Source organism: Ptychodera flava, chromosome 16, assembly GCF_041260155.1.
Source record: "Ptychodera flava strain L36383 chromosome 16, AS_Pfla_20210202, whole genome shotgun sequence".
Taxonomy (NCBI): Eukaryota; Metazoa; Hemichordata; class Enteropneusta; family Ptychoderidae; genus Ptychodera; species Ptychodera flava.
Window position 1 is genome coordinate 20,170,883 of NC_091943.1, and position 12,377 is coordinate 20,183,259.

The 12,377-nt window shown below is 39.7% G+C and overlaps 1 protein-coding gene across 2 annotated transcripts in view; it reads left to right on the forward strand.

Annotated features, from left to right (window-relative positions):
• Positions 1–8,910, forward strand: part of LOC139114238 (prokineticin receptor 2-like) — a 32,824-nt gene extending 23,914 nt beyond the window's left edge. For both annotated transcript variants that reach the window (XM_070675815.1, XM_070675814.1), the window contains exons 3-4: positions 1,901–2,580; positions 3,055–8,910. In XM_070675815.1, the coding sequence (XP_070531916.1) occupies positions 1,901–2,580; positions 3,055–3,137 (763 nt within the window). In that variant the 3' untranslated portion in view covers positions 3,138–8,910. The remainder of the gene's footprint in view (positions 1–1,900; positions 2,581–3,054) is intronic.
• The last annotated feature ends 3,467 nt before the right edge of the window (positions 8,911–12,377 follow it).

The following is a 12,377-nucleotide window of genomic DNA, read 5'->3' on the forward strand; positions in this document are numbered from 1 at the left end:
CCGTGCGTTGTAGTCAAAACGTTTCCATACCAGTCATTGTACTTTTTATCGCCGTTCAGCAACTTCTCCGTTTGTAATACATGTGTTCTGATGACATGAATTAATCGCCGGGATTTTGGAGGATGCAGACGACGATGAAGACGTTAGTGATGACATCAACGGTTACGATAAATGATGATAGTGATGATAGTTGTCTCAGTAAAATTTCATCTTTAAAGGATGTAGAGGATTTCTTTTAAATGAACCCTATGGCTTTAAAGATAAATCTGGTCTAACACTTCAAAAAGTTCGACCACTTTCTCGGACCCTCTTTCAAAAGACCGTCATAAAATTGTTTGTTTGTTCGTTTGTTGTTTGTCTGTCGTTCTCTTTGTCTAAGTATGTGTATGAATGTACGTTAATAAAGCACTTTTGTAAAACCATCAGTGTTTGCTAAGGCAACTGATTTGGTGAATGTGATATCATTGATGATAATGACGGTGAAGTTTGTCAGAATGACGATTGTATTATTATCACCAAGGTGACAGGCCCATGATGATGATAATGATGATGATGACGACGACGACGATGATGATGATGATGATGATGGTGATGATGATGATGATGATGATGGCGACGACGACGACGACGACGACGATGATGATGATTATGATGATGATGATGGTGGTGTTGGTGGTGGCATTGTTAACGACGACGACGACGAAAATGGCAGTGACGACGACGACGACAATGACAATGACGATACTGGTGGTGCTGCTGATATTTAAACACATACAGCTGTGACCTACAATATGGCACTTCCTATTTTCATACGACACAAATGCTAATAAAGGCTGGGAGTGCCATGCGCATATCAAATATTTGTGTTAAGGTACTCAATTTGAACTTTGGCTCCCAATCTCCCGCCAAAATATCTAACGCGCATTTTTCCGTTAAGCATCGCGGGAAGTTCAAACAATATTTACATCTATAGAGGTATGCTTAGTAAGTTTAAGACCGACTTGATTCAAAAAAGTGCAATTTAGTATTACATTTTCAATTTAAAAAAATATTCACTATTTCTCGACTCTGATGCAGTCCAGAAGGCAATTTGGGATTATGCAAACTTATAGTGGAATTAGATTTCATGTGACTTTCTAAAAGCGTTTAGGTGACGTTGACGAGTACCTGGTATTCTCAGCAGTGTACACATCATTGTTGTAATAATTTCAATTTAAATTTCCATGCGTATACATTTCTTTGTAGTCAGATATCGAGTTTCACATAATTGTCAAACATGTACAAAATGAACTATTGGCGGCAAATGTTAAGATAAAAAAGGTGTACTGTAATAGGGTTGTCCATAAACTACAGTCTTGTATGTGACGAATTGGGCGAGCCGTTGGGATCCTCTGTCTCTGAATGCTCGTTTTTTTTGTTTGTAAAACAATCCTTGCGTGCGTGATCCGCATTATTTTATTATTTGCCAAGACTATAAGATATGAAAATGTCAGTATAATTGTTCTTTCTTGTTTACGCTTCAAGTATATTATATCTGTACGAAAACGACAAATTCATGCTTATCTTTTACAATATTTTTTTCTTCAACATGCGTGCACTTATTTCAACGTAGGCGCCATGTGAATAAAAAAACAACACAATGAAAAAAAAATGAAATAAAATAACCAACTATGAACTGGGCTTTAGAAGAATATATGCGACGAAACGTAGAGATATTTTCATCATGTTTTGTATGGGTTTTGCTCCAAAGTGTAAGCCCGTAGACTTTAATTTTCGAATGGTGGGTCAAATTTAGAATGTTCAGACGAGAACCGACCAGGGCGGCTGAAACGAGAGACAAATGCCTATGTTCTCCAAATTCAAGTGTTTATCTTTCTCATTGTATCTTATTTTAACACAGGTACTTCATCATTATGAATCCGCTTAAACCACGGATGGGCATCTGCAAGGCTATGGTAGTGGTCGCCACAACGTGGATTGTCTCCATTGCTGTCTCCTTGCCCTCGGCTATCCACTCGGGCACATGGCAGTATCCGGGATCGGTCCACTGCGGTGAAATCCGCTGGAAAAGCCCCAAGGCATTGCAGATCAACAATCTTTTCCTGATCGTCTCCGAGTTCGTTGTCCCGCTCATCATCATCACGGTGGCGTATAGCATTATAGCGAGGAAGCTGTGGTTCCGACAGATACCTGGAAGTCGCGGGCAGCTGACACAGTCACAAGAGGTCGCTGTTGAAGAGAGCAAGAGGAAGAGTATACGCATGCTCATCATCGTCGTCGTTCTGTTCGCTCTGTGCTGGATTCCTTACTATGTGTACGGCATTCTCCGAGATTTCTTCTGGATTAACAAATTCGGTACCATGGAAGACATCAAGCACCATCTAACGATATTCTGTATCGTCGAAACCATAGCCATGAGCAACAGTATGTTCAACACGTTCATATACGTGGTGTTCAACGCTAACTTCCGGAAGTACGTAAGCCAGATCCCGGAAATTTGCCGCCGGAGTCGAGATCGAGGCAGCATCAGGCACGTCAGTTGCTTGTCCAATACGTCGCACAGGTTTCGATCCACCATAGGTAAAATGAACAATACGACATCACAGCAAACACGGCTATCCGGCGCCATAACACGAGCTAGCAGTAGCTAATATCTGTAGGGCTTGCTAAATGCCAGAGCGTTGGGCACAAACAGCAGACTGCGAAATTTTAGCCATCAAACAACTCACTGAAGCTAAAACTCTTTTGCCAGGTTTAGAGATAAGTAATTCGGGAGAGCAAGTTGTTCTTACAATAATGCAAATAGCTGCCTTTATCTGCTGTGTGAAGTTTATCACATTTTTAAAGAATGTTTCTGTAAGAATGGCTTCTTAATCTAATCATGCCACTCCCAAAATTATTTTGAACATCTCATGACCCTCATACTGTTCTAATGTTAATATATAAAACATAGACTGCACATATATCCTATGCTTAATGCAAAACGTATCTCCGACCCCAAAGTGTTTTATGTGTATGAGAAATTAATACACTTGCTCGACTGTTTTTATGCAGAACTCGAACAAATGGCTAGTCAAGATGGCAGTAAAGCAACTGAAATAAGTTGCGACACGATCTTTACAGCCAACGGATGTTGAAAACACAGAATGGTGCTTTCAGTAGCAAATTAAGAACAAGACTCAGCGATTTCTGACTGTTCTTTTCTTCAAAGAAGCGACAGAAGCCATTTTGACCAGTCGTGATATCAGACGGGAGAAGGGGAGAGCACGGGCCACCTTGTGATATCACACATTACCTGTGCCAACCCATGAAGCACCCAGACAGTAAAATGACCCCTTTAAAAACTTGTATCCAAGGAGTGCAGACGGTTATGGGCGGACGTTAGACTTTTCGACATATCCGAGACGAGTCTAACATTTTCAGCGCACGGTGCCATGAACATTCGGTCGGGGTGCCGGCACTATTGAGTTCTTTCACTACATTTTATGGAACATCATCGTCCAGATTTCATGGTGCCCAAACAGTGTTATTTGTGTACTATTTTAACCGCTGTAATCCGGCAATTTGTTGACCGTTAAGAGTACAAAATTGAAGCTATGATAAATCTGTAAATAAACGATAGGGACCAACAAGAGCACAGAGCAAAATGTTGTTTTTTTCTAGTGGCGTTTGTTGTCATATTTCCATAGAAAGATTGGATCGCGGCAGCTTATTCTGAAGAAAGAACCTTGTACTTTTTCTGACCGCGAAACCTATATAGACGTATCTAAACAATGATCGATTATTTTTTATACATGATACTTAAATGATATCCGTCTGATGGAAAAGCCGGATTTTCCTTGATAAGCGCAAACATTTCAAAAGAACGTAATGAATGAATAGCGAGTCACCCTGCCGGATCGTTAGCCACGATACGTCAAATGAGCCAATATTGATGGCGTGGAAAGCCATGCGGTGAACCCGTCTCCTGTCATTTGTTCATCGTGTGAGGGTGTACAGCTTGGCTGCTGCGCGCTTGTTTCTCGTCGCCGTGCAACAGATTGTCTCCAAGGCTACGGGATCGGGTCATCAGAATTTAGGACACATGAGCAAGTTCAGTGAAATTTGTTCCGATTATTACCAGTGTGAAGAGAGTGACAAGGCCATCCTTTGACGTAGAAAAAAAGGCGCGGAAACAATTACATTAATGGCTAGCTCCCTACATATCTATTAAAACGTTTCATGGACTCTATTAAGTTTCATGTTGTGAACTGATAACCGAGTACTAGCAGTGCATTTGTAAAAGACGAAGATGTGACAATCTGAGCATGCCTCTTGTGAGTGACAACATGACGATATTGAATCAATATTTCTGAAATTCGTTCATCGACCATGGCCCGTATGGACAGAAATAATCACAGAAAATATTTTCTAGTTTGTGAATACGAAATTCTGATTAGAACATGCAGTATTTCTACCTGAGACGAATTTTGATAGTTTGTAAGATATTTTACTTTTGTTGCATTTCGTTTCCGAGTACAGCACTCTGAGGCTAATAATTGTTTAGCTATGTAGCGGTCAACCGTTTGATCTTATGCATATTTGATTGGTGAGGCGTTATCGTCAGATCCATTGTACATGTTCTACTTGTTTATTTCCCCTCTCATTTTTCGATGATACTATTCACCCCTCCCCCAGTCCTGTCAAATGCTCGGCAAGCCATAGGCAAATAATGCATAAACGAATGCCGCCTTTAACGAGATAATTTTTCATACCCAGTATGACTCAATCAATCAATATCGCAGTATAATTCAATGTAAGAATACTTCGACAGGTCAATCCATCAAACTGGTTCTGTTTTGTTCAGGGCGTCCGCTTTACTCACTTTTATAGTCAGTATTATATCGCTGAAGAACTTATCACAATGGACCATCTGGAGAATCGTAAAGCTCCAATGTCAAACTAAGAAGCGGGTCAAAGTAAGGAGGAGTTCGTTCACATATGGTTATGTAAGCTGGAGCTCAGAGATGCCACATGACGCTCACCAATTGTTAACCCACAGACCAAAGACAGCGCTTGATTGTATAACCGTTCGAAATACTTCTATGTGCGAACTATAATTTATTAGTGTCGGTCCGTGATGTTAAATGATGTTAAATGAATCGACCGTCCTCGTATTTTTACATTTGTGCGTGTTTGTAAACTGCGAAAATATCTCTTTAAATAATCGTTATTGTTTTATATTAGTTGTCATATTCTTTGTCTTGGCTCAAATCTGTATTTCCGAATGCAATGGTAAAAAAGAGGGGTGGGGGAAAATCAGAGGTGAGCCGTTACAGCTCGGGAGGGGTGGTGGAACATCAATAGGTATCAAGAAGGGGTTAAATTTATTCGATTCTTTCAGCCTTGTTGCTGTTGAGAAAAAGTGATATATCCAAGAAAGCCAAGAACTATGCGGTCATGGGAAAGGTATGGGTGCTGTGAAACATGTCGAATCTTCTAAGGAAAAATAAAAGTGCTTGTGCCCGTTCTGATCACCTGATCCTAAGATCAAATTGTGCATCCCGTAGGGTAACAGATTACCAGCGATTTGCATTTCTATTGAAGAATTAAATAGCGGTCCGGAAAAATTCAGAAAATCAAACGGCATACATTTGTTGAGAAACTCAAATTAAAGCCCAAGTTCGTGTTCAGTCTATAGCTTTTCAAGGCCCTCGACCATAAGGCGAGTGGGGAATAAATGAATAACATTGAAGTTGAGAAACTCAAAACAGTGGTAACGGCGACGCTGTAACTGTTCATAAAAATGCAAACATTACTATCACGGATTGAAGAACTCGGAAACCTAGACTATCAGTCTTACGGGCTTTACAAAACTGTCCTGTATCAAAACATTTTGACAGGTTGTGCCACAGTTTTAAGGTAGAATGCGCTTGGGACCGGGAACAGATACTTAGACTCAATATTTTACAATACTTTTGGTTCTAATCCACCACTTGTGGGTGTTCATTTTGAAGCTTGTGGAGTTAGTAAAGTTTTCACTAGCTTATTTATTTTCAGTGTACTTTAAAATTTTCAGGATGACGCCTGATTTTTATGATTCTTGATTTGGAAAGAGGACTGTTGAAAGTCTTCTTAGGGAAAATGTGAGCATCATTCCATGAAAGTTCGAGGCGCGAACTACCTAAAGCACCATAGCCGTTTGGTTTTATGGTACATACTCTCTTACAGCGCCCCAATTGTTCTGTATGTCTTTCAAATGATGGAAAAAATAGATCGTAAAGTCTAGTCTTTCTTGCGCAGTTTGTGCATGCGTTATGATGGTATTGATGATATTTCAGTAAGCCCTTCACATTCCCTATAGTTATTGCACTGTCAGAGTGAAGTTCTGATCATAACATGATATATCGGTGCACTGTAAAAGATCGAGGTAAGAACACAACAAGCAACTGGTAACGTCAACGCGCTGACTCAAACCTATCAGATACTCAATAAGAGAATTCATGCATTTTGCAATCTTCGGACAGACCTAGCTTTTCCTTGTGTCTTATCACTCATTTGTATGGTTGAGACGTACCATTATACCGCAGCCTTAGGTGGTGTTGAAATTCGATAAATGACAGTTCAATTTTGGTGGCGACATTTTGAACCAATCTCAGAGGTTTTGTATAACATTACGACTACAGTATTCATTTTATTGTCCTACAAGAGCACGCAGTTACTTTTGCCAGGTAACAGTTTTGTTTGTTGTTGTTGTTGTTGTTGTTGTTGTTGTTGTTGTTGTTCGCCGTTGTTTTTCGACTTCAACGTGAATAAAATAGATGTATACTAAAGTACAGAGCACGAAAATGTGTTCTTTGACATTAATTAGCTGATTGAAGGTTTTCCTGATAAAATGGTACGCAAGGGCTCACAAGACTGAGGTCCAAATCACCAAAATCAAAAAGAAGGGATACTCATTGAACTTAATCGCTGCGTTTCTCGCAAAGGAAGACTAGTTTAGATAAGCTGAAAAGTTAACGTGTAATATTCAACGTATTGACGTAATTCCTGCTGAAATTCGAAATGCGATATTTCTTCTTGTACACTATTTGCATCTTTTTGTGCGGATTTGAGAATGTTGTTGTAACGCCAAATAGTGTTGGGAACTTCGTTGAAATGTGAAACGTATATGAAACTCGGTCAGTGCGCGTTATTACCGCATTGAGATGCCCAAGAAATTAGGAAAGCACTTACATGGTACATTGTTTAGCAGCTTCTACCGACATGTTTTGGCTCCAGCAATGCTAGACACTCAATGCCATTCTATTTAATGTTTTGTTGGTTATTACTTGTTGGTGGGAAGGTACGTAAGTGGTTTATTTTCTTTTATCAGATCTGGTTTTCATAATGCAAACTAGCCGTAATATATCTGAAACTAAAATATGGATGGAACACATATATTTATCTTTGTAGAATCCGCAATATTGAACCCCTTCCAGCTTGAGTTGTTCAAAGTTTAAAAAAAAGGCATGTAGAAACCCAGTACTTATCACAGTGAAACTCGCATCGTTATGTTTCTACCATCGAGAGCAATCGAAGTTTGAAGGTGCTGAAAAAGCCGTTGGCGCGTAACCACATTGTTTCAAGGCGCCCCAAGCGCACTGCAATGGTGCCTCGGCAAGATCTATTTAGACAGTTTCATGGGACCCATTGGATGATTGCCAGACTTTGTCTCGCGTTCCGTGCGTAGTAGTTGCGTAGGCTATAGGAAGCGTGTCCAAGATAGCGTTCCAGACTTGCGCCCTAAATTGCAAGAAAACAAAATTAAATGAATAGTATCAAGTCTAGTCAGTTAAAAACACCGTGTTTCCGAATGTCCAAGCAAGAAAAGTTAGTGGAATTCATGACCCTGTTCATACATGCTTAAGTTCTGGGTCTGTCATGCTGTCGTCTGCTAATTGCCCTTTCAAATCTAACGTGTCATGCATTACTTGTTTTACAGACATGACTAGTAGTAAAAGATTATTGCGGAAAATGGGTCGGGAAATGGGTTCAATTTAATCCCAAAACTCTATAGCAACAGGAATGGAGAATGGTTTGATGTTGTTTTATTAGCTCTTCAATACAATATCGTGTGACATATCAATAATTAAGTTTTCCACTTCTTGTAATTTTTTCATACAAGATATAACGTCCAATTTCATGTAATGTAATGTATTTGATTTAGTACATCGATTCATAATTACTTCAAAGTAAAGTTTCTTGTGAATTTCTTTACATTATTTTGGTGTACTATGTGAACCTGTAGTGGTGCGTTTTCACCGATTTTATCATTTTGTCGCTATGTAGTGTAATCGAGCATTGTTTTTGGTATTACTTCACATAGTGCAATGAAAGTGCTGTATAGTTTGTGTGTTCTGTGCAGAAGGATAGCTAAATCTCAGTATGAAAATCTGCCAAAGAAAGATATTTACAAGAATTTTCGATCGATCTACTTTTTGTACGTGCCATATTCGGACAGGTTGTTATTTCGATGTTATTATACTGTGACTTTGTAATTATTGTAATATTTCATTTCTCTCTAGATAATATAGATGAAGTTTTATGTTCCGTTCAGCTATATGTAACTTATCATATGTTGTCAGTTTGTTATATGAAAGTCACAATTTTTTGGTTGTGATCCAAAAGAAGAGATTGACGTACAAAGTCGTGCTGTCAAATAGGTGCCATGTTTTATCAGACTGCATGCGTTTTTAAACATGAATTCTTCCGTTGTAGTATTAATATTGTTACTTAATTGTTATGTGTATTCCAAAATATACTAGTACTTCTTGACGTGTGTTCACACAGTCAAAGAAAACGTGTACTGTTTCTAATTTAGTATCGGCGGTTTTGACTTGTAGAGAAACCGGGGGCACGATTCGCATCGTACGCAAAATAGAAGTGGTACACTTCGGCGGTTGCTCACTGACCGTATTGTACCACAGCGTAAACAACTGAAATTTTGCTGCTTTATTTTTATTATTCCCCCAACCCGACGTTTCTGTACGTGTCACTACCTCGTTAGTAAAAGGTCATTTCTGTAAACTGAATATTTATACTCGCCTAAAAATCTATTTTGGCACGTTATTCTCGGCGCTTTCTTCCCCTAGTCTGTATCGAACTACTTTGTGCGGTTTATAAGAACTGATTACCGTTTCAAACGCGTCCTTCAGTTATTTTCCTTCTTGGAATATCTTTGAAGATAAATTACGTTTCGCAAAGTATAACTACAGCAGTGCAGTGCTAGCAGTTACGCATACGTCTTCAGACCTTAACATTCCCGATCATATCCGATTTGTGAATCTATCGATGCAAGGGGACTTTGATATAATGTTGAACTCGCATAACAGAGGGTAATAATATCTTTCGATGACAAGTCCAGTCTTTTTCAAAATCAAACTAAATCACTGATCAGCCTTTAACCGAGGTGCGACCCTACGAGTGGCAGGGCTCGTTTCCATTTCACCCCTCCCTCAGGATCAGGGAAGATAGCTACTGAGTGGTGTCCGGTAATTGGTGCGTTGATATGTAGATAGAAGCTATGGTAGGCATTTATAGTTTTCAGTTATCAAAAGAGAGCGCCAAAAAGCCATTTAGACTGGTCAAGACGATAGCAATACGATAGAGGACGCTTCACAAACGTGGCACAAGCGAAAACACGGTCGTTCACGTTTTTCCCCTTGGGCACATCTTACATCTGTCTAAGAACAGTTCAGTTACGTTCGTGAAATTATGGGATTGAGGCAAGTCGATAAACAATACTGCAGTTTCAAATAAAACAGAAAGATTATTATTTGACAATTGTATGCATGTTTGGTATATATTTTCTCTGCAATTATTGCAACATGTCCCAGAGTGTGAAAACAAATCTTATCTTTTCGAGGACAGTGTGAAAGCGTAAATATGTACGGTATAGAGCACAGATCCTCTAGCATCAAAATTATGAAGTATCGACGCCAGTGTCTTGTATGTAATTATCCTTTGCAGCACAAATTTGTGACTATCTCCCGTAAGAGGTGCGATTCAAAGAATGGATCGTGTTGACTTGTTCTTTCAAAATACATGCCAATAATTTAAGCTCAAGCATCATCAGTTCATGGTTAGCCGAGTCCTCAGCCGATAAAAAAACATGCCCAGCAAAATAAGAACGGCCAAAGCAATACAATATACAATACGTGGCTTTCCTCTTTTCTGGGTAATTCACAATACGGCAAATAGAATCAGTTTCGAACGTTTGTATCAATGCCGGTACATGAGGTACAAGTGCTGTGCAATTGTATTGGTTACATCATTACAGTCGTCGTCAACGCCAATACAACCAAAACCTCCAACATCTTCATCAACATCAACATCATCATCATCATCGCCATCACCACCGCCATACCCAAGTTCATTATCATCTTATTATCACGATCACCACTACACGATCATAACCACAACGCAGCCACAACCAAATTCATTATCATCATCAGCGGCACCACCACCACGATCATTGCTAGAGTAACCAAGACCCATGACAAAATACCGTCACCACCTTCATTATCTCCTTAATCGTCGTCATTATAATCATGATTAACCTTTAATGATGTCATTAAAAGGACAGCTGCAATTTTTGATAATTTTTTCTCGTTATTTTCGGGGGTTTTATGGCGAAAGCAAAATTATCCTTCCGCTCCTAAAAGCATGTTGAAACACATAGTTGGCATTTCAACACAGTCCGCAACGCATTACAACATCTATAAGTATAAGATGCATCGTTTTTGGTTACAATTGAATTCTTGTTCAGATCAGGATGTATTTGTCAACAATAATCTTGTAGTCTACGCATATAGACTGAATTGGCAAGCTGAATACTGTGTACCTACTCCCGAATATGAACTGATGATTAGAAAAGGAATATGTACTTGACACTAAATTCAAAAAAGGTTAAAGCTTCGATCTGTCCCTCTACATCCGTTGAATTCAGGTTTGTAAATCTTAGCTGTAGTGGTATCATTGAAAGTTGTCATATTCGCGATGTTACAATAACATTCGAGTAATCGAGTAATATATTTAAGGTTCTCCGTTTGTCGCTCTGGCACCGCACCGCTGATTAACCGAAGGCAATCTGTCATATACCGAGGAGATGTCAGAGAACAAAAGGTACGCCCAGGGTAGCATACAGACAGCTGAAGAGTGCAAAGTCTACTTAAAGTTCCATTAGCTGTATCTTCTGGCGATATTTCCGTTAGTTTTGATTGAAATGATCACTGGCTCATGTTGAAAAGCCTGTCAAATAACAGAGAATCGCATATTATTCGGAAACATTACGTGCCCTACAACTAAATAACATGTGATTTTACAACGAAAATTTCAATTTTTGTCCGGACAGAAATACAAACTCTGTTGACACGCGGATTGCAACGTAGGCATTCTTCTGCACCTGCGCGAGCCATTTACAGCAATTTCAAAATAAATATTCATTACTTGTGCCCGGTACTCAGCTTACGTCGTAGTCCATTGTCCGAGCACTTTGCATAGCCAGATGTCTGGCAACCCACGACGCAATGTTGTTTTGATCCCGCAATAAACGTGAACTTGTACATCTCGAATGATCGCGGCGTCACCATATCTGCGTTCTCCCCAGCACGCTGAGCATGCCAGACGTCAACAAACGAGCTCGGAAGGGCAACACGTTTGAACAAAAATTAGCAGTTTTATGTGGCTATAACATCACTAATCATGTTTGTTACTTCATAAAACAAAATTTTGCAACAAATATGAGCCTCCAACATGGAATTTTCCGAGGTAAAAAATGGTCAACATTTACAAATAATGGCCCTTTAACGTATGTAGAATGCGCCTAGGGGACAGATATTAGATTTCACAAACGTTTACAATATTCTCTTCGTTACCTTTTGTGGGGGCTCATTTTGAAGCTTATGAAGTAAATGGAGTTTTCACCAGATTAGTTTTGTGAAAATCGGAACCCCCCCCCCCCCCCCCCCCCCGTAGACGGGGATGGCGGCCATTTTGAATTTCAAACATTGGGAAATATTGGGTAGTCTGTTTCTCTGGTAATAAAATTTGCTTGACGAAAATCTTAGCAAAGGCTAGTACCTTTCATTTTCGAGGTGCGAAGTACCTTCAATATCGGTCTGATGTCAAGGAAGCCGAGTCTAAAACCTGCATGTAATGCAGAGTAGAACGTGTGAGCTAGAGATTGTTGGACGTACGACGGACATCCAAGGGTACATCACAAGTGCAGTCTATATTATAATCCAACAGGTCTCGTTGAATTTGGCCACCTCTGCTCGCTGAGCCAGGATACACCGGCCACAGCACGTAGCAAGCGAGGGCCTACGATAAGCGAATTCGTCGGGCATTAGTCCACT